General features: G+C 40.5%; 1 protein-coding gene across 1 annotated transcript in view; it reads right to left on the minus strand.

The window, feature by feature from the left end:
* The window catches only part of LOC146322861 (follistatin-related protein 1-like), a 34,249-nt gene extending 10,213 nt beyond the window's left edge, over positions 1–24,036 (minus strand). Inside the window, exons 1-6 of the mRNA XM_084724971.1 lie at positions 23,878–24,036; positions 23,700–23,759; positions 3,257–3,358; positions 3,008–3,137; positions 1,072–1,104; positions 548–678 (exon numbers count right to left, since the gene is read on the minus strand). Of these exons, the coding sequence (XP_084581097.1) occupies positions 548–678; positions 1,072–1,104; positions 3,008–3,137; positions 3,257–3,358; positions 23,700–23,759; positions 23,878–23,880 (459 nt within the window). The 5' untranslated portion in view covers positions 23,881–24,036. The remainder of the gene's footprint in view (positions 1–547; positions 679–1,071; positions 1,105–3,007; positions 3,138–3,256; positions 3,359–23,699; positions 23,760–23,877) is intronic.
* Between the last annotated feature and the right edge of the window lie 425 nt (positions 24,037–24,461).

Consider the following 24,461-nt stretch of genomic DNA (forward strand, 5'->3'; position numbering starts at 1 on the left):
AATATGAATGCTCACATTGAATTATTCAGAGCTTGTTAACCTACAGGCCATGTAATGCTCTCTCTTTCAAAAGCTTTTGAATTAGTCTGTCAGTACTGGTGGTGGGCTCATTATATGACCATGTGGTGTATTTGTGGCAGGCAGATGAAGTGAATATATCTTACATAAAGTTAGCAGTAAGTATGCTCTTAAGAATGTGCAGCATATTTTCATAATGGGAAAAAAACAGACAAATAAATACTGCTTTTCTCTTCTGCTTTAATATCATTAATGTCAGCCCATAGAATGGCAGGGGTCCTCCTCTGCAGGACAGAGGGCCTCATTAAACTCAATTATAACCATCAGCTGACACGCTTGAAAGATCTGTCACATGAATAATTAGACACAGTCTGAGGCGGCTTTAAGGATCAGGGTAGTTGGAGGAGGCCCAGGCGGATAAATAAACTGGGGTATTCAGTGAAAAGAATGGCGGAGCAGTAATTGTGTGCATTAATTGAGACCACTGTTTTGTTTTTTTTCTGCAGGCTGAAAGAGAAAAGGAGCCCACCTTGAAGTATTTGAGCAGGATGTCAGAGAAGTTGGATCCCTTGACAAACCAACCGTCCGGCACGACCTCAGTCTGCAGCCACTGGATCACGCGACTCCTCAGCTCGTTGCGGTCAGCAGCGTAGCATACCACTGCAGGGGTGGAAACATTTCCACGGGTCAACCGCATTAATAAATAATCCAAACAATAAAATCCATCACTCTGTGTTGCAAGCTATTTCCCAATTGCCCCCTGTGCTTTTGTGCATACGTCAGTATTTCCATGTTCATTATGTCTTTTCCATCAGACCATAAAAGCAGATATTGCACAGACATATTAGCCAAATCTCATAGCAGACCTGGTTTAACCTATCTGTGAACCATGACTTGAAGCTAAACCCTGAATTTACGTAGTTAAAGCGAACACTAATGAAATTATCTCACTAAAATTTTGAACACTTTAGGTCACCAGAGCATAAATTCATATATACACATATATAAATACATGCAAAACAAACAAACATGCACACACATACACAAACTCACCTGGACTGGCAGCTGCCTGCTCTGTTTTCTTCTCTAAAGGTAATTAAAGAAAGAGAGAAAGAATGCAACATTGTTATCATTAGGATAGAAAAAAAAAACAATTGAACAGCACTGACTTGATTCAGATTAATGGATATAAACTTGGCTGTCACTGAGCACTTGGCCAAAGGTCTGTAAAGAGAATGATAACTATTTCCCTGTCTACCTTTTCTGCCACAGTGCTGATCAATGTTCAGGCGAGCGGGGACACAAAGAGCGAGATCATCAGCAAGTGTGAGCAGTGAAAGTTCACTCAAGATAAGATGCTAATATTAGATGCATTAATAGATAAGGTCAAGGTAAGGAGCCTGGTTGGCCTCATGTGGCTGACAATCAACCTGGTCACCTCACATTTATCAGTTCTGTGAGATAGTTCAGAGATCACACACAAATCAGTTCAATTAGCTATAGACGGTATTATCAGCACACGCACCAGCTGACACTTGACATCAGTTTGTACTGTACATCTGTACAGATACTACTGTACCTGTACTTCACACCTATTACAAATAGGAATGTAATACTATATGAAATACCGCAATAAAAAAATATCTCAATACTATGCAAGACCGATAAGATAATTTTTATTTTATTTTATAAAAGGACTGCTCCTGACTGATGCTTTTTTTTTTTTGCAGTGGATGCATTACTAAAGACCATTCATACATTTATTTATTTTTTTTTGCAAATGCTGACATCTTATTTATTTAATTTTTTAAAAAAGAAGCATTTAAGTTAAAAGGAAAAAACAGTTTTACATGAACAAAAAATGCTGTATACAGCATCACCAAACTGTTTTTTATAATCATTTAATCAGTTTGAGTAATTTTTTTTAAAAGAAAAAACAGTCAAAAGTCTCTGATTCCAGATTCTAAAATGTCTTTTTTTCTGGTTTCTGTAATCCTCTTTGACAGCCAATAGAATATCTTTGGGTTGTGGACAAAACAAGACATTTGAGGATATTGTCATTTTCAGACATTTTACAGACCAAATGACTAATCAGTTAATCCAAAAAATAATTGACAGATTAATCAATGATGAAATTCATCATGATCATTAGGTGCAGCCCTAGATTTATTATTTACATCATTTTTTCAAATTGACGTTTTTCAGTGTTTTTCAATATTGTGATGAATATAATATTGTGGACTTTTTATCTTGAGTTATCTTTACCTTGAGTTGTTGATATTGTTACTTTCCACATTAATGATCAGAATTTGGATTTGGATTTACAGACCTCCGGCCAACCGCTCAGTGACGGTGAGAATTTCAGATTATTCAATTTAATACTTAACAAAGAGTGATCTAACGAAAAACGGTAGAGAGTCGTGTTGGGATGATAAACTGAGTTTACTGTCCAGCCCCTGAAATAATAAAAAAGATCAAAGGGTTTTCTCTTACACCATCCTAGAGTGGTGATTTCATGCAACTCATTTTTTTAAAGCATCCTTAGATGAAAATTTAAGGAAAACTTAAAGTGTCTTTATGCAAGCGGGCACTGTTTTCTATGGGATGTTGTCTTTTCTTTCACTCTGTGAAGATTTGGCCCCCCTTCTAGAGAAAATAATAAAATACCCCTGATCAGAACACTTTATTGCCCTTGATAAGAAAAATTTCTTAATTACTAATGATAATGGAATTATTATAGTCTTAACCACACTTGGAGGTGTAATTTATTGGGACTGTAAAAGTGACTTTGGAAACAGCAGTTGATAATACTTAACAAGATAAAAAAGGTACTTTCAATCTAAACTTTTAACCCCTTATTGGCTTCAAACTATCATGTTAACATCTGATTCAGCGACAAGTGTGCAAAATCCATCTGCTGAGGAAGTGAGCGTGATACAAGCTGCAAAACAGCGACTGAAGGACCCTGTGGTGAGACTGTCAGTCGTACCCTGGCAGTGTCCATCGTGGGCCACCTGGATCTTCAAGCCAGTCAGACAAGCGTCCCTGTGGAGCTCACAGTGATTCCTGTAGGTCTTCCCGTTGCTGCCACACACTGACCTCTTGTGGGGCTTACAGCTCTGAAAAGACAGAGGCAAAAAAGAAACTGACAATGAAGTGAAAACTGTGGGGAATTTTAATCTCAGAAGTCTTTTTTTTTTTTTTTAAAATGTCCCTACATTCCTTCTCCAGCACTCACCTCTATACACAGACAGCTGGGCTCCCCCTTCTCGTTGACAGCACACTCTCTCCCGGCGCCGCAGAACACATTGGCACACACTTTGCTCTTGCTCTGCACCTCCTGAAAGAAAGGAAACACATTGTTGGTACTTAAGAAATACCATTGCTCCCTACAGGTTTCACACACAGGGCGGCGCTGTTCCCCTATTACAGTAACAGACCCATTTGAAAGCACCGTGAAGGCGTTGACCACATTTTAAAACACATACCGAGCGCTAAGTCTCTGTGGGATCCAAATCGCATGGATTATACTCTCGCATTACACAAAAATTTAATCAAACTTGATCCTCTGTCACAGACCTAGAAAGACTGTTTCCTCCCCTCTGCACTGACATCCAAAATTAAGGCACACTGATTTAGCACTTTTCTATGTTCTCTGAAATTTGGTGGAAAGCTAAGCCAAGGTCAGAGGATGAATGATTAGCCCAGTTTTTGTTGTCTACACGAAAAAACTGCACACAACAAGGCCTTTGGATTATCTTGAGTAACCGGGTCATGATGACTGGACCCGCTGAGTTTTTACAAAGGTGTTTTTCGGCACTTTGAGAACCACACGCCGAGTGCCATCTCATCCCATTAGATTTGAGAGCGGGCAGGCATCTCCAAAACTCCGCAACTCAAACCAAAACAATCTAGATGGAGAAATAGCACTGGATAATTTAAAACGGCTGCACATATCAACTCTGAGCCATCTAGCAGTGTTAGATGATCTCCCCCTCTAGGAGGGGCTACCTCACCAACATGATAAATAACTTTGTGGTCATGATTCTGACTCATTGTACATTTCATCCCATTCATAGTCTTGGGCGTGATTTAGGTATTCTCCAAAACCTATGGCCACAATCTCTGAGTCAGCTGGATTACATACCAGTGTGCATTTTAACTCAGATCTGGATCACAATGCAGGTCTATTGTTAAAATGACAAATTCAGATTATTATGGTTCCTATAGTTACTGCCTTATCCCCGTTCTTTTACACAACCAGTTCATGTGTTAGTGTCTGCATTTTTATTGAGGTCTCTGGAGGCCCACTTATGTTTGCCAGTATGTCAAGAATTACCAGGCTGAGCTTAAGTAGTGACAGCTCCCTGACATACTCCCTAGTGAAGCTGATGACAACAACAATAATAATAATAATAAACTTTATTTATATAGCGCTTTTCAAAAAACAAGTTTGCAAAGTGCTGCACAGACATAACAACAGAAAATACATAGTGCGATTACAAATTTAAATCAACTTGATATAAAATAAAATGTTTAGGAGTAGATAAATGAATATGATTAAGCTTAAGATAAAGTCGAATTAAAAGAGACTTCATAAAAATGAGTTTCTAAAAGAGTTTTAAAAGAGGGCACTGAGGCAGCTTGTCTTATTCTCAGTAGAAGGTATACGCAGTGTTGTGGAGCTCTGTGATGAAAGCACTGCCACCCTTTGTCTGTCTCTCAGATCTAAGAGTACGAGGGGTGTAAGGGGTAAGAAGGTTAAGTAAGTTAAGTAAGAAGGGCCACGGCCAATCAGTGTTTTAGAAAGTATATTTTTGAGCTCTTGTAAGAGGTCTTGGTGTTGTGTTTTGTACAAGCTGGAGGTAGTCGAATTGATTTCTGGGGGAGTTCAGTTCTTTAGCTTTGATTAAACAAGACAATTCTGCAGATTAAAACAGCTGGGATGTTTACAACAGCATTATCTGCTACGGGAACAAAGAACGAAGACAATGAGAACCATACGGGCAAGAAGAATAAGACCTTTATCGACTACCACCAACAAGCTGGCGGCTCAAAATCCTTCCTTAAAATCCAGTGTTTCTAGTGTTTCTGTGTCAGTTAAGCTTTCTGTTCTGGTACATGTAGTCAGTCTCATTTTCTCTTGTTGACACTTTGAGGCCTTTGTGTCTTTATCTTTTGTTTGTTTGTTGAAGAAGATTGCCAGTGTGCTTGCCAAAAAATGAGTTCATTGGAGCTACAAAACCAACCAATCACAAGACGCCAAGCGGAGCTCCGAGAGCTGCTTTATGACCCTCATTACCTCCTCCTTTCTCTATCTGTGTGTCTTTGTATATATATGTGCTTGTGTGTGTGTGTGTGTGAGTGTGCAGGGTGTTTCCACATCTGGAGTCTGAGCTGTGTTTTCCTTTGGGCCCATTCCCATGCTCTGTGAAATCTTTTCTCCTCCCTGTTTCTCTAGACTCCCCTCCTCCTCCTTAAGCCGCTGTTTCCTGTAAGAGCGAGACAGAAAGTTGGCCTTCTGCGTATGAGTGCACGTGAGCTGGCTTCCAAGCTGCTGCGTGTGTGTGTGTGTGTGTGTGTGTGTACGTGTGTGCATGTGTGTGTGACTCCAGGTTCTGGTATGTAGGTTAAAACGAAGCTGGATTCTTGTGACCGAACTCTATAAACTCACTAATGATAGAATATAACAAATTGGAGGGAGGGGAGAGGGCAGTCACATGCAAGCATCGCAGTGTGCACTCACACAAATAAAAGTCTGAACTAGAACCACGAGGAGGTTCTTCAGCTTGTCCCCATAAGAGAATCCTCTTTGGTTTGCAGTGGAACCTTTAATAAAGTTGGAACCCTTTTTGAATGTTCTACTTATTACCCAACATAAAGGGTTATACCTACGACCATCTGTGAGTTTTCACCCAGAGCCCCCTATGAGATGTTTTCAGAGAACCTTTCAATGGTGTAATGGTTCTTCTCAGAACCAGCTCTGGGGGTTCTATCCGACCAGTTTCACCTTTTTAGGGTGCTAACCAGGAACCCCCCAGGATGTTCTACCAAGAACCTTTTAATATACCAAGGGTTTTATCTAGAACACAGTAAGGGGATTCTGTCAAGAACCTTTTTATATTAAAGGGGTTTTTATCTAGAAACCATCCAGGAGGTTCTACCAAGAATCTTTCTATTTGATATGTTAAACACACTCAAGGCGTTCTACTGAGAACCTTTTTCCATTCAAAGGGTTTTATCTAGAATGCACTCAGGGGTTCTACTTGGACCCTTTTATATTCCAAGGATTTCATCTAGGGGGGCTCCAGGGGGTTCTGCCAAGAGCCCATCAAGGAGGTTCTACTGAGCATTTTGTTATATTCTAAGGGTTTTATCTAGACCCCTCCAAGGGGGTTCTACCAAGAACTCTTTTGTATTCCAAGGGTCTACCGAGAACCTTTTTAGATTCTAAGGGTTTTAGCTATAACCTACCTATGGGGTTCTCCTGAGAACCCCTATATAGTATAAAGAACCCTTGATGAAAGGAGAACTCTGTTTTTCAAAAAGGGTTCTCTAGACGAAAAGGGTTCTTTATGCAACCCTTTTGGAACCCTTATTTCTAAGTGTAGGAGCTTTAACCCCAGAGTGGTGAAAGGAGAAGGATTGTGAGTTCATTTCTATGCACGTTTCAAACACACACACACACACACACACACACACACACACACACACACACACACACACACACACACACACACACTTGCACTCCAAAGTTGAGGTCATGGAAAATCTTCAAAGCGCTCCCTGTGGCTTGAAGCATGTTGGACAATTCAGTTTGTTAGACACAGATGGGCTCGGAGCCTGTTGAAACCTGTAGAAACCTCCAATGAGAACATGAATAATGGATGGGCTTCTTAAATGAATCTGGAGTAAACGTGGAGATCTGTCCGTCCATCTCTCTCCAAGTAGAACCAGCAGAGGATTCCTGACATTTAGCTAATGAACACAGAGGCGCATGGCTCTTTTTTCAGCTGATTCAAGTGGATTGTTGCTATGGTGAGAGCATGTACAGGCTCTTGTTGTGGCAAGATCACAGGAGTGTCAGTCAAAAGAGGCAAATGGAACCAAGCCCCATAATGAGATCACAGCAGAGCCTGCTGTTTAGATTTTATAATTGACAGAGACAGAAAACAACGGACAGAAACCATTACAATAACACTGAACCAACCTTCGACAACACAGGGAAACGAGGCTGCCTTGTGTGGTCATACATAATGCCCGTATGAAGCACGGTTCATGGTTGTCATGAACATGAGTGGGCAGACATGTTCCATTATGAGCACCATCACTGAGTACATGTAAATGTACTGTGATGTATCCCGGTTTCAAGTCTTAACCTTGTTCTGATTATAATTCGGGACATGGCATTTGCATGGAAGCTAGCAGAAACTGGTTATTCATCTCCCTGTATACTACAGCTGTATCCAACTCAGAATTTTGTCCCAGCGCTACACTAACTTCTTTATCAGCCTACAACCTATAGTTTTAATGGCGTTCTTTGTCACGTGTGATCCCACACAATCAGAGAAAGTATAAACGTGTGTTCTCCGGCTCATAGGCAGGATTATGCGATCGCTTGCATGTACAGAACTGAAGCTTGTCCACAGCTAATGTCGAATACTACTGCGCAGACCAGCCTAATTTTCCACATTTGCGACTGCAAGCTGAAGGCTCTCTGTGACTTTTTGAAAAACCTTGAAAGACCTTTTTTTTAATGCCTCCACGCTGGTGGTTCTCAGGTGATTCCATTCTTGCGAACGCAATATCTCAAGAACAACTTCAGGGCATTTCTTCAAACTTGGCACAAATGACCACTTGGATTAAAGACTGAACTGATTAAATTTTGGTGGTCAAGGGTCAAAGGTCAAGCTCACTCTGACCTTATGTATGTTCCAATCTCATGAAAGTGATATCAACACTTGGAGAGAATTTCTTCAAACTTGGTACTAGCGTCCACTTGGACTCGATAATGAACTGATTAGATTTTGGTGGTCAATGATCAGGTGACCTCATTAAACACATTTTAGGTGAGGTGATGACATTTTATATCGAAGAGGTCAAAGGTCAACTTCACTGTTACATCATAATGTTGAGCTCTCGATCAGTCCTTTGTACTCCTCTGTAAAAATAGTCACTAAGTGAAAACAGCATACCAGCAGACTTCAGAGGACCGTGCATGTTAATGTCTTGTAAGACAGAGGGTATTAAATAATTTAATAATGCATTTCTTACTTTGTCCAGGTTTGTCCCTACCAATAAACACTTGAAAGCAAATGCACTACAAAACAGGAAGAGAAAATGTTTTTTAACCCATGAAGTGACACACACAATGGCCAACCAATCAATGACTGGTTCAAATGGAGTCCACATCAAAAATGAACCACCCCAGACTTCACTAGAGAGCGGTCCAAGACCACCCCTTCCAGACAGACATGAGAGCAGTTATTCTGGTCACACCAGAATCCAAGCTGTTCACACCAACATAAATGAAACACACCAAGGAAGTAAATGTTCCAGGTTTCGGTTCAATCAGACTAAAAACAAGGCTGGTGTGAACCCATGTGAACCCACTGGAGTTGTTGGATGGCAGACTTTCTTAGCTTTCGACAGAACCAAACCCACTTTTTCCAACTATCTTGCTAAATTAAAGTGAGTGGTATAGAGCTTCTCACCAAACTCCTGGTGATCTACACATTTTAGTGTGCAGATCACCATCATTGATTATGCATTGATTACACTGATTATTTAATTTCCGTTGAGTTTATAGGTAAACTGAATATCAGTATCCCACTTTCAATCACAGTAATAGATAACATATTCCAGTTTCTCAAAACCAAGATATGAGGTTATTATTTAAAAAACAAGATATGATGTTTACATGCAAAAACACATAACCAGAATTCCTCGCAAATAATCAAGTGCATATAAGCACTTATTAACCCAATCATCTTCAGTGCAGACGCTAGAAAAAAAGTACAAACTCAGCACAAACACAAACACACGCTGTGGGTGTCCTACTTAAATTACATCAATTTTTCATTGCGGCGACAAATGCCGCCTTATTTTCCTTCTCTTCCGTTTAAAAACAATCACAGCAGCCTCTGATAAGTGACTGGTGAATCATAACAGACTAAGCAGAGCCCATCACACAGAAAGATGCCTCAAGCATAAAACTGATTGTATATATTACACATTCACAGTTCATTTTTTTCTCAACTCCTGACCATTTTTCTTCCATTTTTCCATTTCAATCTTTTTGTCCCGAGGTTAAAATTATTGGTTTTAAGAAGATTAAAAGATTTAAGTAATATTCTTCAAAACCCTCAATGCGTAATTTCCATCTTCAAGTCGAGTGTAGTTTAATTTCTCCTCCGCTGCAGTTCTATCTGTCTTGTCTTATTCCCAGTGCCATGCCCTTTTACGGCTGCAAGAGACGTGCCAGTGAGCCGAGACCCGCTTCGCAGAGCTGGATGGAAGTCAGAGGAGGAACATGAGAGAGGAAGACGCTGTGCGCAGAGAGTCTGACTATTAAGAACCAGGTAGAAAGCGAGGATACAAGAGGAGACGCAGGGTTGTGAAGGCAATCTCTCCCCTGCCACGTGTTGAATGGATCCATGCTGAGGCAGACTGGAGCTAAAGGGCAATGCATTCTCGCTCCAGTTAAAAAATGAAAGAACCTCTTTCGTTTTCCACTGCAACACGGCTAAATCTGCACCCACTAACACATAAAAAGCACATTAGAACATCTATCTGCACGTCTTTCTGCATCTGTCCATACAACAGTATGACTAATGGAGCTTATCCACCTTCAACTGCATGTTTTGCGCATACGTGTGTGTGTGTGTGTGTGTGTGCGTGTCCTGGTGATGCTCCATTGATTTAGCAGGCCAATCAATGCTTCTCTCCTATGGGTGTCACTTTACAGCCACCGTGAATCCTATTCCCACAATGCACCCTGCCCCTCATTAGCATAGAAAACATTGATTTATGGACAGTAAACAACCTGTCCTGAATATGACTACAGAGACAAACAGCATAACGAGAAATGACTGGAAAAATAAACGTATTAAATACTGAATTCAACCTTTCCGTTAATGAATTACGCAATTATATCAGTTTAATCAATTAGTGGTTGCACAGAGCTTCATTTAATGCAACCCAATACAACAACACAACAACAAATCCTTTTCATATTGAGCTTTTCTTGAGAGATGTTGATTCAGCGCTGTGCTCGCTGTGGAGGGCGTGCTTTATGGTTCTGTTGAACTGTGCTGCATTAAAAAAGGTGAAAGGCGATCCACTTTGTGCTACATCAGTTTCAACAATAACCTAGCGTGAGAAGCTTCATGAAGACATGATTTGTCGCAGGGCTGCTGTATTGGATTTACTGAACGTACCCAGGTGTATCGAGTAAGCTGCCGCCTCGGTGTAAAACAAAACAAAATATTTTCCTCTTTCCCCAGAGGTACAATAAGTCTGTTGAGTGTTTTATGAGCAAAATATTATGCTATTTGACACCTTGAAATATTAAAAACAAAACCATCCTGGAAGGCTGCAAAAAAGATGGACAAGTAATGATGTTTCTGCTCATTCTGGTTTTATTGTCAGACCTGCTTTTTCCTTAGATTTGTCACAGCAAAAACGTCAACACTCTGAATTAAAAAAAAAAAAAAAAAATCTGAACGGAAGCAGTTAATCGTGTTCTAATTTTATACTGCCAGAAAAATAATGACTATTGAATTGAGAGAAACAAAAAGAGTAAATGATCACAACAATTAAAAACTGCTTAGATGTTTTGTTTGGCAACTTACCCCCAAAAACCTCACAGTTATTCATCAAAGAAATTACATTTCAGAACTCATTATGTAGCTAGAACAATGATGCTGACATGAACAGACGAGGCAGTCAAGTCGAGGCAGGCATTAAGGCTCCCAACTGTGTCCTGAAGGCATCAATCTGTCTCTGTTTAGAGACTTTTAGCTGCCATTTATTATTAGCACAACTTATACTCTGTGCTTAAAACCAAACTGTGACATTGAAGCTTTTATTATGCATGGCTGTCTTTACAATTATTGGAACAAAATGTGCATGAAGGCATTTAATTGTACTGTTTTAAAAACATGGCATTGAGAAAGTGTTGCGGTATTGATATTTTTGACAACCTTAATTATGTATAATTAATATCCAGTATAGCTAGCAGCAGGTTAGCTTAGCTTAGTGTTACTTGATTGGAAAACAGCTGGACTGACTCTACAAAGGTAGGTACAAAGGCTCTGTACAAAAACTTAAGAATAGAAATGACAAGACAAGGATGTAAGTTATAACTCTCCATAAAATAGTCATTTTAACACTTGGTGATCTTGTGGGTTTTGCTACATTTGGACTAATTCAGGTCATTGTTTTCCTCTGTTTCCAGGCTTTATTTTAACCTAAGCTAACTGGCTACACCAGGTCAGGTAACCATCGGGTAACCAACAAAAACACTGGGTCAAATATATAAATTCATGAGTGCGGGCACGGGTAAAAAAAAAAAGAACTATTTGCAGCCAGGCAGAAGGTGAGAACAATAAAATTACACATACATAAAATAATATTGTTTCCCCCTAAAGGAATCAGAAACGAATTATTTAATCATTTAAATCCACTAATAATATCAAGTCTAATCAGCCACCAGGATTTTATTGTAAAAACTGATGACACAACCTGTTGACCCCACATCCATCCATCGTGACATCAAAGAATTATGTTGCACACCGTTGCTGAGGAAACACATCGACAGCTGCAGGAGCACTGGAGCTGCACCAGTTGAGAAAACAAGTGAGTGATTTTGTATTAGGGCTTGGACAAAAATCGATTCTCGAGAGTATCATGATTTTATTTTTTTTATTTTTTTTATCAATCTCTGAATCAGTTTTTTTTTTTTACAGAAATAAATAACTAGCAAATATTCCATTAGCTAAATGCTAACACATAATCAGAATTCTCAGTAAAGCAACGGAAATTAGCACTGGATTCCATTTTACTACACATGCTTAACATAAAACAACTGGTGCTCATACTTTCAGGCAAATATTTCTATGTTCTGTGTGAATGGACTAATAGCTGCTGATTTCACGTTGCTATCTCATATTCATTTGGGCCTAACATTCTATTTATTTTCTTTTGGCAATAGCTCGATGAGCAGGAACAGCTAAAATATACTTCAAAAACTATAAATACAGTAATGCAGAAATGATGCTGCTGAAATAAAACTCACAGACTGACAGACGTGTGATGTGCATTATTTTCACAAACATGACTTGTGATATATAGTACCAATATATAATTCAACTTTTTACATGGTCTACTGTTGAAAAAAGCAAACACAAATAGCAATAAATCATAATATTGGATTGCAACACGTGCAGAATTGCAATACATATCGAATCGTGATAGTATCAAATCAGGAGAAACATGTATTGTCCCAACCCTGCTGTGCATGTGTGTTTAATCACAGGTTTGGTCACAGGACTTATTTAGAATTATGGAACTTATTAACAGTTCTGGGTGGACCTAGATTTGACTTAGAGATCAGTGTGGACAATGGATCAATTCTGGTATTCAGCTTTGAGACTGCAGTGTCAATTTTCACATCTAGTTGCAAAAAAGTAAAATGAGCAATTCCTTGTGCAGTTGTATAAACCTACTTTATTTTGATTTTTAAGGGGTTATGTGGCTGAAAGCAGAACACTAATATTGTTACAGACAGTCATTCCACTCCCTACATCGTGTTCTTCACTACAGTCTCAGACTGACAGATGGACGGACAAATGCGCGCACAGCACGGCAACTTCACCCTCACAATCTCAAAATGCAACCCAAGCATGTTTCTAATTACACTGAGGTGAAACAATGGAGGGGGGGGGGGGAGAGAGAGGTGAAGGTGAGGGATACAGACAAGAGACAGAATCGGGAGGTAGGGGGGTTACATTCCTGAGCTGTGTTGTGCCTCAGCTGGGGTCCGACAGAGTTCGTCTTGAGCCAAAATCTCCTCAGTATTTAGGTCAGAGAGGTGCCCCTGCTCTCCCCGGCTCCAGCGTTTCCCGCCTGTGTTGTCTCTCCAGCTCTGGATTGTCCAACAGCTTGTCAGCTTTCATGAGATGCTGGCCCACTGCCAGGAGCAGCAAGGATGGGGAGGACTTAAAAACTGAACGGCTCGTCTCCTTCTGCCCATGAAGACCTCCCTCACACATCTCCTTCCCTCTAACCATGCAGGCCTTACCAGAAGAGAAGTGGAGCACAGCCAAAGAAGAATGAGAACCACTCTTACTTTACGCTGAACGCTAACTATGAACCAGTTTTCCTCCTTTAAGGAATTAATCTCGCAAGGGAGAAACATCAGACCATCATCAGCTCTGGTTTTGAGTCGTCACAGAAAGCTGTAGCATTTGCCCTCAATAATTAAAGTGCCTCCATTTTTTCTTTTCTTCCCTCAGCTGTATCTTCACACTGTACATATCAAATCAGACTCATTTCTTCTGTACTTGACAGCCTCTTGAGATCAGACACATACAGTAAAACCTCCACTGAGAAACACACATTCAACCGGCAAAATGACACAATCTACTGACGCGCCTCCTTTGGTATTTCAGGGATTTTATATGTGACTGAGTCGATAATGGAGCTGGCAGGATGTGTCCTTGGAATAATGAGGCCAAAGTAAGACTAATTTGAGTGTGTTATAAAGATATGAGCTCTTTGTAAAGCTCAACGGGTGGTCTCAAACGCTCTCTGGGGAGATTAAACCCGCAGAAACAAAAAGGAGCCCTGGTAAACGACCAGGTTTACAAAGATCTGCCTGTTGTTGTTCGCTCAAATCTTCTGTTTCTTATTCAGCGTGAAAGGAATGCACCAACGGACAGGATGATGTCACCCCAGTCTGCAGCCTCTTATTTTACACCCACCAGCCCTGTTGTTCGAGAGCTGAAACAACAACACCCTGAAAGAAACGAGAAGAAGAAGCCACAAAAAGGGAGATAGAGGGATAGAGACAGAAAGAACGCAAGGAAAGAAGAAAGAGCGAGAGTGAAACAGAGAAAGTAAGAGAGAAAGAACGCGAGAGGCTGGAGAAAGGCAGGAAATAAGTCACGGTCTGGGCAGGACCACATCTGCTAGCAGTTAAAACGTCACCAGAGAACATAAAATGAACAGAGCACCACCCCGGTGAACCCTGTTGACACGGTACTGAGACAAAAGTGTCCCCTGTCCCCACCACCTGACCTACGTCAATCCAATACAGAACTAATCCATCCAATCCTCCACTCACATGCCTCTCTTGTCATCCTTTACTTTTTAGATGTCTCGTTTCTCTTATTCTTGATCCAATAATCCTAATGTCCCCCGAAACCTTTGCTCTCTTTTTTTTTTTTCTCTCCATCCACTTTGCCACCTTCCTCCCCTCCTCCCGTCTCTCCCACCCCCTGTTCTGTTCTGGGCATTTTTCCACTGCCAGCAAAGGAAGGAGGGAGGGGGGAAGGGAGGAAGGGAGGGAGGAAGGGAGGGAGGGCCCATGCTAGGCTCAGTCCAGGGGAATGAGTAGATTCCCTGCCCTCTTCTCTGCTCCCTCTCTGAGGCCAGTATCGGGGTTAACGGCTTGAACATGTTTGTAGAAGGAAAAAGGCCCATTAACAGACATGTTGAGTGTGTTCAGCCATTTAAAATCTGTTCTGAGAGACCACAACTTTGACCATGTCAGACAATCAGTGGAGCCACGATGATGATACATCCATACAACTTAATCTTTTTTGACTTGTGCCAAAAACACGCATCTTTAAGCAAAGCCTGGACTTGACGTAAGTGATTTTACTGCTGGTTATGTAGGGGTACAGCAGTTTGTGCCAAAACCTACGCCCTTGCATTAGCTTTGGCGTGGACATTGATTGGCGTTTACAGCGGCTAACAGCGCTGCAACCTTCAGCTACAGCAGTACATAGTTGCAGGATGAAGAGCGGTCCAATTGGCTGACTCTTGCTGGACTGAGAGTTCCCAGTGAACACGGACCAAACCGGCCTCCAAGACCAACAGAGACCAGTCTGAAGACAAGGAATAGGCCTCAGGACAGAGGAAGCTTTCTCTCGCTAACTTACTTCAGCAACAGGTGAAGCTATTCGCCCATCAGGAAACGCCTCAGACGACCTCAGTACTGTATTCTCTGTCAGAAGAAAGTTATACAGTTGTGTTTTTTTTTTTTTCAATGAGGCCCATTCCCCAGAGACACTTTAGTCTGCTACCGTGAATGGATGTTTTCTCCTTTCATGCTCAGCGTCATAAACGAGAAAGTATTTCATTGGATGGAAATTTAGTTACGTATCTGTTTGCAGGATGAGTCATGAAAAGTTTTTAATCGTTTTACAGGGAAAAAAAACTCTGAAATACCATTAAAATACTTGAAAATAATGACAGAATTACTTTTTTGTCATTGTTTGGTCAGATACTCGCATCTAGGTGATCTAGAGTGCAATATATGTGTTTGGCTTTATGTGTTGCCTGGCTTCAACCTCTTTTACCATCACCCCAATCTCATTTCCCAAAATGTTCACTCTTCTCTTTTGGTCCCTGACTACTCTCAACTAAACCCTCATTTGTGTTGGCATGATAAGAAGGGAAACTGCTGATTGTAAGGCAGGTGTCGAGAAGTTCATTTGAACTTTATAGATCACAGGTGCAAAAGTTATAAATGGGTCTCTAAGAACCTGCATAAGCAAATTCTTCGTGCTCAGTATCAAACTTCAGCATACTGTCGGTAATAATCTTAACACTCAAGAACATTTTTATGAATGAGACCTCACATCTCATGAGCTCTAACTTGGCACGTTTGTATCAACTTCACCCATAGTTCATAGAAAACCTATGAGATTTCTCATATGCTTGGTTCAATTTAACAAGAATCAGACAAAAGTCAGGATTCAATTAGAGATAATCCATTAATCAATGACTTGATTGACAGAAAATTGAATTTCGATTTAAAATAACACTGTCTACCTCTGCTTTTTCAAGTGTGAGAGGAGTTTGGTGCTTTTTTTTTCTTTTATGCAAAGATTAAAACTTGAGCTCTGAGAGATTTTTTTTACATTTATAAACAAAAAGATTAATCAAGAAAATAATTAGCAGATTCATTGATAATGAGACTAATGTCTATTGATGATAACTGTTGATCATACTGTCAAATCATGCATTTTTGATACTTGTAGTTTTGTATTTGGGCCTTGGATGTTGAGCTTTCTGTATATTTTTTTAGACTTTGTCATCTCAATACACCCTAAAACAGCAATATAATATGTACTATGCAGTTGAAAAGCTATTATGTGGACGTCTGAGTTTAGATCATTGTTACATTCACTGCCCTCAGCGGTCAGGAATGAACCAGAATGAATAAAATAGTTTTGTGTCGACTCAATCTGGTGAACAGATTTATGCTCCCCAGAGATCCTGTGCTGAACATGTTTTGTCCAACAACTCTGTTGATCTCGTAAACAAACCTGCTGACCTGCAATATCCACATATCAGGTCATATACACAAGACACGGGTATGAGACGGGTCAGCCAGCGCCTCACATAAGTGGTTACGCTGTACAACTGTGACACATTTTTTAAAAAGTTTATTCAGAGAGTACTTTTTTAAAAACATTTTTTGACCAGATTATTTCCTCAATTAATGATTCGGTCTATAAAATATCAGAAAAGTGATTCGTCAATGTTCTTTTTTCTGATCAACTCTCCAAAGTCTAAATGTAGTGAGTTTACTATCAACAGTAGTGAAAAATAAGTAGGCAACATTTACTCAAGTACTGTACTTTAGTACAAATGTGAGATACTTGATACTTGTTTCCATCTCATGGTACTTTTACTCCATTTATAAGACAGCTGAGTTACTGGCTACTTTACAGATTAAGATTTTCTAAATCATCTTTTAGCTACAATATGATGAATTGTCATAGATTAAACAACAGTACATTAAGTAATTAAAGTTACCCTGACAACAGTAAAACGCACTTACACATTAATGCATCAATAATAATAGTCAAACATTATTATAGTAGGCTTCTTATAGTAGGTCATAGCACTCAAAAGGGCTAACACTTGTTTACTTTTACTTAAGAAACATGTTCAATGCAAGATTTTTACTCATAACACTGCTTCCTAACATACAACGAGGAAGCGAACACGAGTGGATATACTACAAGCAATGTCACACCGACACTTGTGATTTCTCCCTCTGCAAATGAGTAATATAAGCGTACAAGTTAATTATTCATAACTAACATAATTTTCTTAAGCTTGTTTCTATATAGTTAGAAGACAGTTTATATACTTGTACGTCCCAACAGCTGCCTGTTTTCCCTCCAAACCTTGTCGTCTTTGAGGATATTCCTACAAAAAGGGTACTATGGATTATATATGTGCTATTATTCAACCTTTTGTCATCCATAGGGACTGCTGGTTGGAAAAGAAACTGAAACTTCAAATGTCAGCATTGATTTTGTCCAAAGAGGTGAAGCTATTGTGCAAAACTTTGCAAAAAATAGAACTCGGACGAGCACTTTTTCAAACAAGCGAAATGCCACTTAGCCTATTTGCTGACACGTGGAGCAGGTAAGGACATCTTTACTGGGAAGAACTGAAACAATCTGATGTTCATTCACTCGTTCACATGGCTTGTAGCTAGAAAGCAGTATGATGGTATATTTTTCCATTCTTGTATTGTGATTTTTACTTAATTAAATGACCGGAGTTCTTCTGTCATTATGAAACAGGACAAAGAGAAGCAGCAGATCCTCACAATTTGGAGGCTGAAGCAAGGAAATGTTTTTTGTTTGAAAAATATATAAATATAAAAAAAAACAATCAGAAAAAACAGTCTGCCTGTTGCTTTTCTGTCAATCGGCTAATTGTTTCCGCTCTGAAAAATTCTTTAAACATCATTAAATCACTCACAAATGGAAAAGGTAGTTGTTTTGTTGCTGTAAATAGCTGTTCTATGGTTGGGTAATGCAACACACGTGAAGATGATCATTATTATTACCGTTATAATACATCCCAGAAAACACACTTCACAAGAAAATGTAATTCCTTACGTAAACCACTTTAGAATCAAATTGGTATGAATGAGCCATTTTTAAGCTGTAGCAGTTCTCAAGGCTTTCCGCTTAACGGTGGAAGAATTCAACAATTACGACTGGAGAGGACAATGGCAGCCAGTTAATCACTCATCCCATAGTGATCCTCTTTTCACCGAACAGACTGCATGTTAGATGCTGATCTCAAGGTGAGTCCTCAACACAGGCTGCTGAATGTAAGACGACCTCTTATGGAAGTAAATGGGTAGAATTACGTTGCTTTTATTTGTCAATTTATGCTCCTTGAGAATTTCCTTGAAATTCAAACATTTTTTGGAGGATGTCACACTAATGATGCTGATTTATTGCCTTTGACTGTGAGCTAAAAAGCAGAAAACAAAGGAAGATCGTCGTCCTTTATAACCTGCATTCAGGAGAGAGACCTCTTTTCCCCAGTGAACTAATTTAAGACTTGCTACCTATACGTATGTTTAACTTTTAGCATGCATGAGTATGTTAGCACGTTACATATTCATTATCTCTTACTCACAAAGCCTTTGAGTAGACTTTAGTGCCGCTCTTTGTCATTTCTGTGTGAGTGTGTTAATTCATGTGTGCAGTGCCTCTGAGTGCAGAGTGCCGGTAATGATAAGACACTAGTACAGCTGGTAAGCTAAATGAGGACTCCTTTTATGCCAAGCCAAGAGTGAAAAGAACACACTGCAGGGACATGAAACACAGCACACCCCCCTTCCTTCTCTTTTCTCTACCCCCTCACTACACAGCCAAGTCTTACCTCACCCCCAATCTCCCCTGCTATAATTGCATGACTGTGGCTCTGTCTCCTTTCTCTTTTACATCACTCTATCTCGCCGTCCTCCACAATCCCTGCGCAGGATCCATGACTGGATGTTGGGCTCCAGTAATTAGAGCAGGCTGATACAGGCAGAGGACACAGCGTCCCCCCCATGCTCGTGTTCCCTACACCTGGGCAGATATTTTTAGCCCACCTTGGATAAGAGGGAACAGGCATCAACATGGCAACGTGGCAGGGTGCCTGAGAGGCTGTGGCTCAATCAGAGTCTGCTCCAGATCCAAGGGATCAACAAGGGAGGGATCGACAAGGGGACCAGCTTCATCCTTCTTCCTCGTCTTCTCTTCAACCCATAGACGTATATACACAGACGCCACATTGACCGTTTTGGCCCGCTGCTGCAATACGCCAATGTCACTGCCACTCACCATATTAACATGGCGGCCATCTTCCTCTGGCGCTGGGCTGGGTGATATCACGTAAAAATAATACCCTAATATTTTTACACTATGCCATAATGTAAGTAATATTTCAATATATAAATTTTCTCTAAATTAACAGACTAAATTCTCAAACAGCGATGATCTTATAGAATATATCACATTTATGTAGATTAAACTACCTAAGAGTGTATAAAAGTACCTCTGTTGATAGAGAAATAAAATTGTAGGTGCTTTCACAAAATATTAACACATTCATAAGTAATATGGATATAATTATTAAGTTGGTAAAGACGTTTAGAACAGTGTGGTAAGTTCAGAAAATTACATCACTTTACTGTCATGCAGCCTTAACCACGATATCCAAAATCAAATCCAGGGGAAGTTCTGATCCCGCTATCAGAAGGATAGTATCATACTGCTGTGTTTCAGGTTGTAAGTTGTTTTAAATCTGATGGATTGCTATCATTTCACTGCTTCCTGATTGTTCAGCAACAGAAAACACAAAGGACAGTGAAAATCCAGCAGGACATCTGACCATATTTCAAGGTAAAACAACTTGAAATGTCTGATAACCAATTAGCTACCGTCAAAAAACAGCTAACGCTAGCATTCAACCACTTCCTCACTAACATTACCATTTATTAGTATTACATAGCACCATAGTAAAGATGTAAATTAATTCTGAAATATCAACTGAAGAACTTAATTTAGTCCTTTGAGAATTGTTTGGATCTAAATGATTCTGATTAGCGATTTTGGTTGCTAGCGATTCTCAACTATGATTCTTTAAACGTCCTCCTGCATTCTTCACAGCAGAGTTGTGTCAAACGCTAATAACCATGGACAAATGTTACCAGCGGAAACACTGAGCTCAGCTTACATTAGCTAGATAACCACAGCAACAGTGTTTCTTGAATATTTGGGGGTTTACTTAGGCTACTTTACTGTGACAATAGAGAGTATTCTCTCCATGTAAAGCATTTTGTAGCACAGCATTTTCTCAATAGATGAGTAGGTTAGCTGAAAAAAAAAATACAATTTAATTTGAAGCTAGCATGAGTGAAATTTGTGTTGGCAGAATTGATGTCAACATTTCTGAATGATTCCTTCAGAAGCACAGTTTTGGGATCGATCCATGCAGCATCTACATATATATGTCTATGCTTTAGCCTGACTTCTCTTTCCTCTCCAGTCTTGGACTGTCTAAAAGGAGAGCTTGTATGGCTGCCTTGTTGGCTCACTTCCTCTTGACATCTGTATTTTTCAAGATCCAGAGCTGGTGCAGATAACTAAATTAACCACTGTGTCATTCCCCCTTGTCGTTGCGCATGTTGGTGGATAGTACAATAACACCACATGCCATAAAAACAGAAATATAAACACTCTTTTCTCTCTGTTTATATGCGAGTGAGAGTGTGCGCACACGTCCCCCAAGGCTGAAGACTCTTATGACTTTTACTATTCCTGCATCTCGGCCTCCTTTGCATATCAAGCTAACAGCGTGTTTGAGTAAGACTCCAACAGTTTATTCACAAGATGCATATCTCCCTCCCAGCCTGCACACACACACACACTTTTCCACACACAGTCTCGACCCCGGCCGCCCTTCCCCACTACATCTCTGAGCTGCTTCTCTTTAAACGCTGCATTTCTCACCTCAGGAAGCACACAAGCATTGTCCTTCATGATAAATTAGGAGTTAGCGTCCGGATTTTAATACCCTATATTTGCGCCAGAAAATAAACACATCAATTCACTCACAAAAAAAAAAAAAAAAAGCGACTGTGTATCATCCAGCTCTTTTTCACCTAAATGTTACCTAAACATTCATCAGATCCACTCCTGAGATAACTTTGCTCCAACTTGTTGACCTCCTTCAGACAGCACACTGGAATGCCAGATCAGGCCCTTCCCACGGCCAGTCAACAGGCCATATATTATCAGGGTAATTACCTTTGGAGAATAGATGTCTTCCTAATGTCTCCCCATTAACTTGGTGGGTACACTCTACAGACTCTGCTGTGTGCTCTGTCTTCAGCATGCCATACCTCACAGATCACGGCCATGAATCCAATAAAGGCACACACAATAGCACATTTTTGCAGCCAGCGGGCAAAGGTAGAGAGCAGGGACGGCAGTGGAAGGTCAGCGGGGAGGGGGGGGGGGGCCTACATGACTAATGTTGTGGCAGTTGACACGGTAATGGCCATCTGCGTGGAGCCATTAAGACAGACCAGGCAGCAGACAATTGGTTTATCTTGTGTTTCGCATTTGGTGTAGCTGTAAGCGTTTGAAAAATCCATCCTCTAATTAGGCTGCAGCTATTTTCTTCTGCCTGCAACTGTCGTGCAGGTCAACAGAGGAGTCAACACAAAGCCAGGTGTTCAACAGCTGTGTCCGGTGAGGGTATGAGGCCATCAAGCACCACCTGGTGTCTGTGTGTCTGTGTGTGTTTGTGTGTGTTTCTATTTATTAAAGGCCCGGTGTGTGGGATTTAGTGGCATCTAGCAATGATTGTGCAGATTGCAAACACCTTATCTCGTTTTCCATTTCCAAGCACATGGAGGCTCATGAATAAGTTTAATTTCCCATAAATTTTTTTTCACAATAGAAGTCACCTAATATTTTGCTATTTATAGCTTTTAACTAAGTGAGTAGTGACTAAGTCAAGTGAGCAAATATTATCCACTTGATTATCTATTAGTTATTTTGTTATCTAAAAACTTTCATTGTGAAGCAGTAAAATACGGAAATGTTCATCAGACGTAACTTAAAGCAACTCTTCTGAAGCTGAAAGCGAACATGAAACAGTAAAATAAAGCAGACACCTGAAGGTACAAACAGTGACACAGGAGATAGGGTTGGGTGAAGTCTACTAAATTTGGCATAAGATGATGTCCACAGTGAAACACTGTGATGGACGATGATATCATTGCTGGGTCTGAGAAGATTTTTTGTCTCAGCACCACATGTTGGTAACTTAGTTGTCTTTAATAAGAAAATAATAAACACATGGAGACATAGAGCAATGAACAGCCGCTTCTTTTTCTTTGGAAAAAATGAAACTCCCTAGAGAACGACTCAATGGCAACTTTTCAAAATGTGAAAAGACGTATCTAGAACCAGTGTTTTGTTTGTCCGTTCTGGGCTACTGTAGAAACATGACAAAGTAACATGGCGGACTCAGCAGAAGAGGGCCCACGCCTTCTGTGGATATAAACAGCTCATTCTAAGGTATCTTAAACACAGCAATTCACATTTTCAGGTGATTATACGCATACTGGTGAATATTTTGCTTCAGTTCTGCCATATTCTACCAATGGATCACCGTAAACGTACTCAGTGGACCTTTAAAAGAATAGTTTGACACTTTGGTAAATTTGCTGAGAGTTAGATGGGGACAGTGGAGGTGGTCGTCCCTCTGTGCCATCAAACCAGCTAATCTAACAGCACATTATCTCTGTGTTTACTCAGAGGTTGGACCACTTAGCGCTGCGGTGCGAGACCCATAAGGTGAGTATTCTCACAGTCCCTGAGCACACAGACAAACACGCTGTGTTCTCTTGACCGACCACCCAAACAACGGTGTTTGTATGCCATTAGAGCAGCTGCCAGTTGGCAGAGCGTTTTGCACCGAAGCATCCTACAATATCGATGATGAGGGGGGGCCGTTAAACCCCCAAGGCGAGCGGGGCTTTGTGAAACACTGACCCTCCCCTCTTTTCTTTTCACAGCTGTCTGTCACTCTTGTGTCACTCTGGTTAACTTCACAACTGTACAAAAAGAGAACAGGAGTATTGCTCTGTGAGTGTGTGTGTGTGTGTGTGTGTGTGTGTGTGTGTGTGCATGTGTGGTCCAGGAGGATTCAAAACCTATTTGTTTGAGGTTACTGCCAAAAAAAAAAAAGGGGGGGGGGCAATAATTTTTAACATTAACAATGAAGTCCCTCTTGAAAGGAGCTGTCCAAGTGGCAATTTAGTTAAACCGTGAGCCTGATTGTCTCCACAATGAGGCTCATAATTGCACAGTGGCAACAATAATGGCATAATTGGTTCTCCTGAAGATAAAAACAAGCCGTGGGCTTAGTACAGCCATGAAAACCCAGCTGTATGTCTAGTTTTCTCCACAGCACTGTGTTGAGTCAGATAACCGACCCTTTCCAGATGTTTTCTAGCTCATCTGTGAACAAAGCTGCTGTGTTTCTCCGGGCGGACAGCTCGATACACGGCGTTTAGTAGCCTACGGATGTAAGATTAAAACATTTGAAACCCGACAAAGAAAACTTACCTCAGCGTTACAGACGGCCACGGCCAGCAGAAGGAGCACAGCAGCGACACTTCGCGACATCTGGACATGAAAAAAAAAAAGAAACAACAAAAAAGTAAGGTTTAGCGAGGGAAGACGTGATGATAAGAGTGGAGGAAACTTGAGGAGGAAAAAAGCTACTTTTAATATTTTACGTTACCATTTTGTAAAGGGGAAAAAAAACACAGAGGGTGCCCCGCTCGGAAATGTGCAGGAGGAGGAGGAGGGGAGCTGCTGGTCTGGATGTTTGTCGGGACGGAGTCGAGCAGGAGGTCCGTGATTTGAAGGAAATCTGAGGAGCGCTGAGGAATTCGTGCCAGTCCGTCAGTCTCTCCTCCTCCTCTCTGACCGCCGCGGCCAATCAAAACGTCTGGACTCCTCCGAGGACGTTTACACACAGCAGAGGAGGGGGAGGAACCGACAGAGGAGCGAAGTGTGTGTGTGTGTGTGTGTGTGTTGTGTGTGCAATCTGAATCTTGCTCCAAATACATTTTTTGCAAGAACTGTTAATTGTATTATGTTTATTGTGTGTACAGGTCCCTCACCATCACATTATCGCTCACCCTGATCTTAAATGGAAAATGATTTCAGATAATTGTGCATGCCTCCAGCAGGATATCTTTTATTGTACTGAGCCAAAAAATACAGATTCATACTTGTAATAATTGCACAAATCTGCTTAATTTAGGTTTAATGTTGTAATGCATGAATTAATGCAGGATGTAGAATGAAATCCTGCTGCTC

The sequence above is a fragment of the Lutjanus erythropterus genome, chromosome 8 (genome assembly GCF_056507025.1).
Source record: "Lutjanus erythropterus isolate fLutEry1 chromosome 8, fLutEry1.hap2, whole genome shotgun sequence".
Classification (NCBI taxonomy): Eukaryota; Metazoa; Chordata; class Actinopteri; order Lutjaniformes; family Lutjanidae; genus Lutjanus; species Lutjanus erythropterus.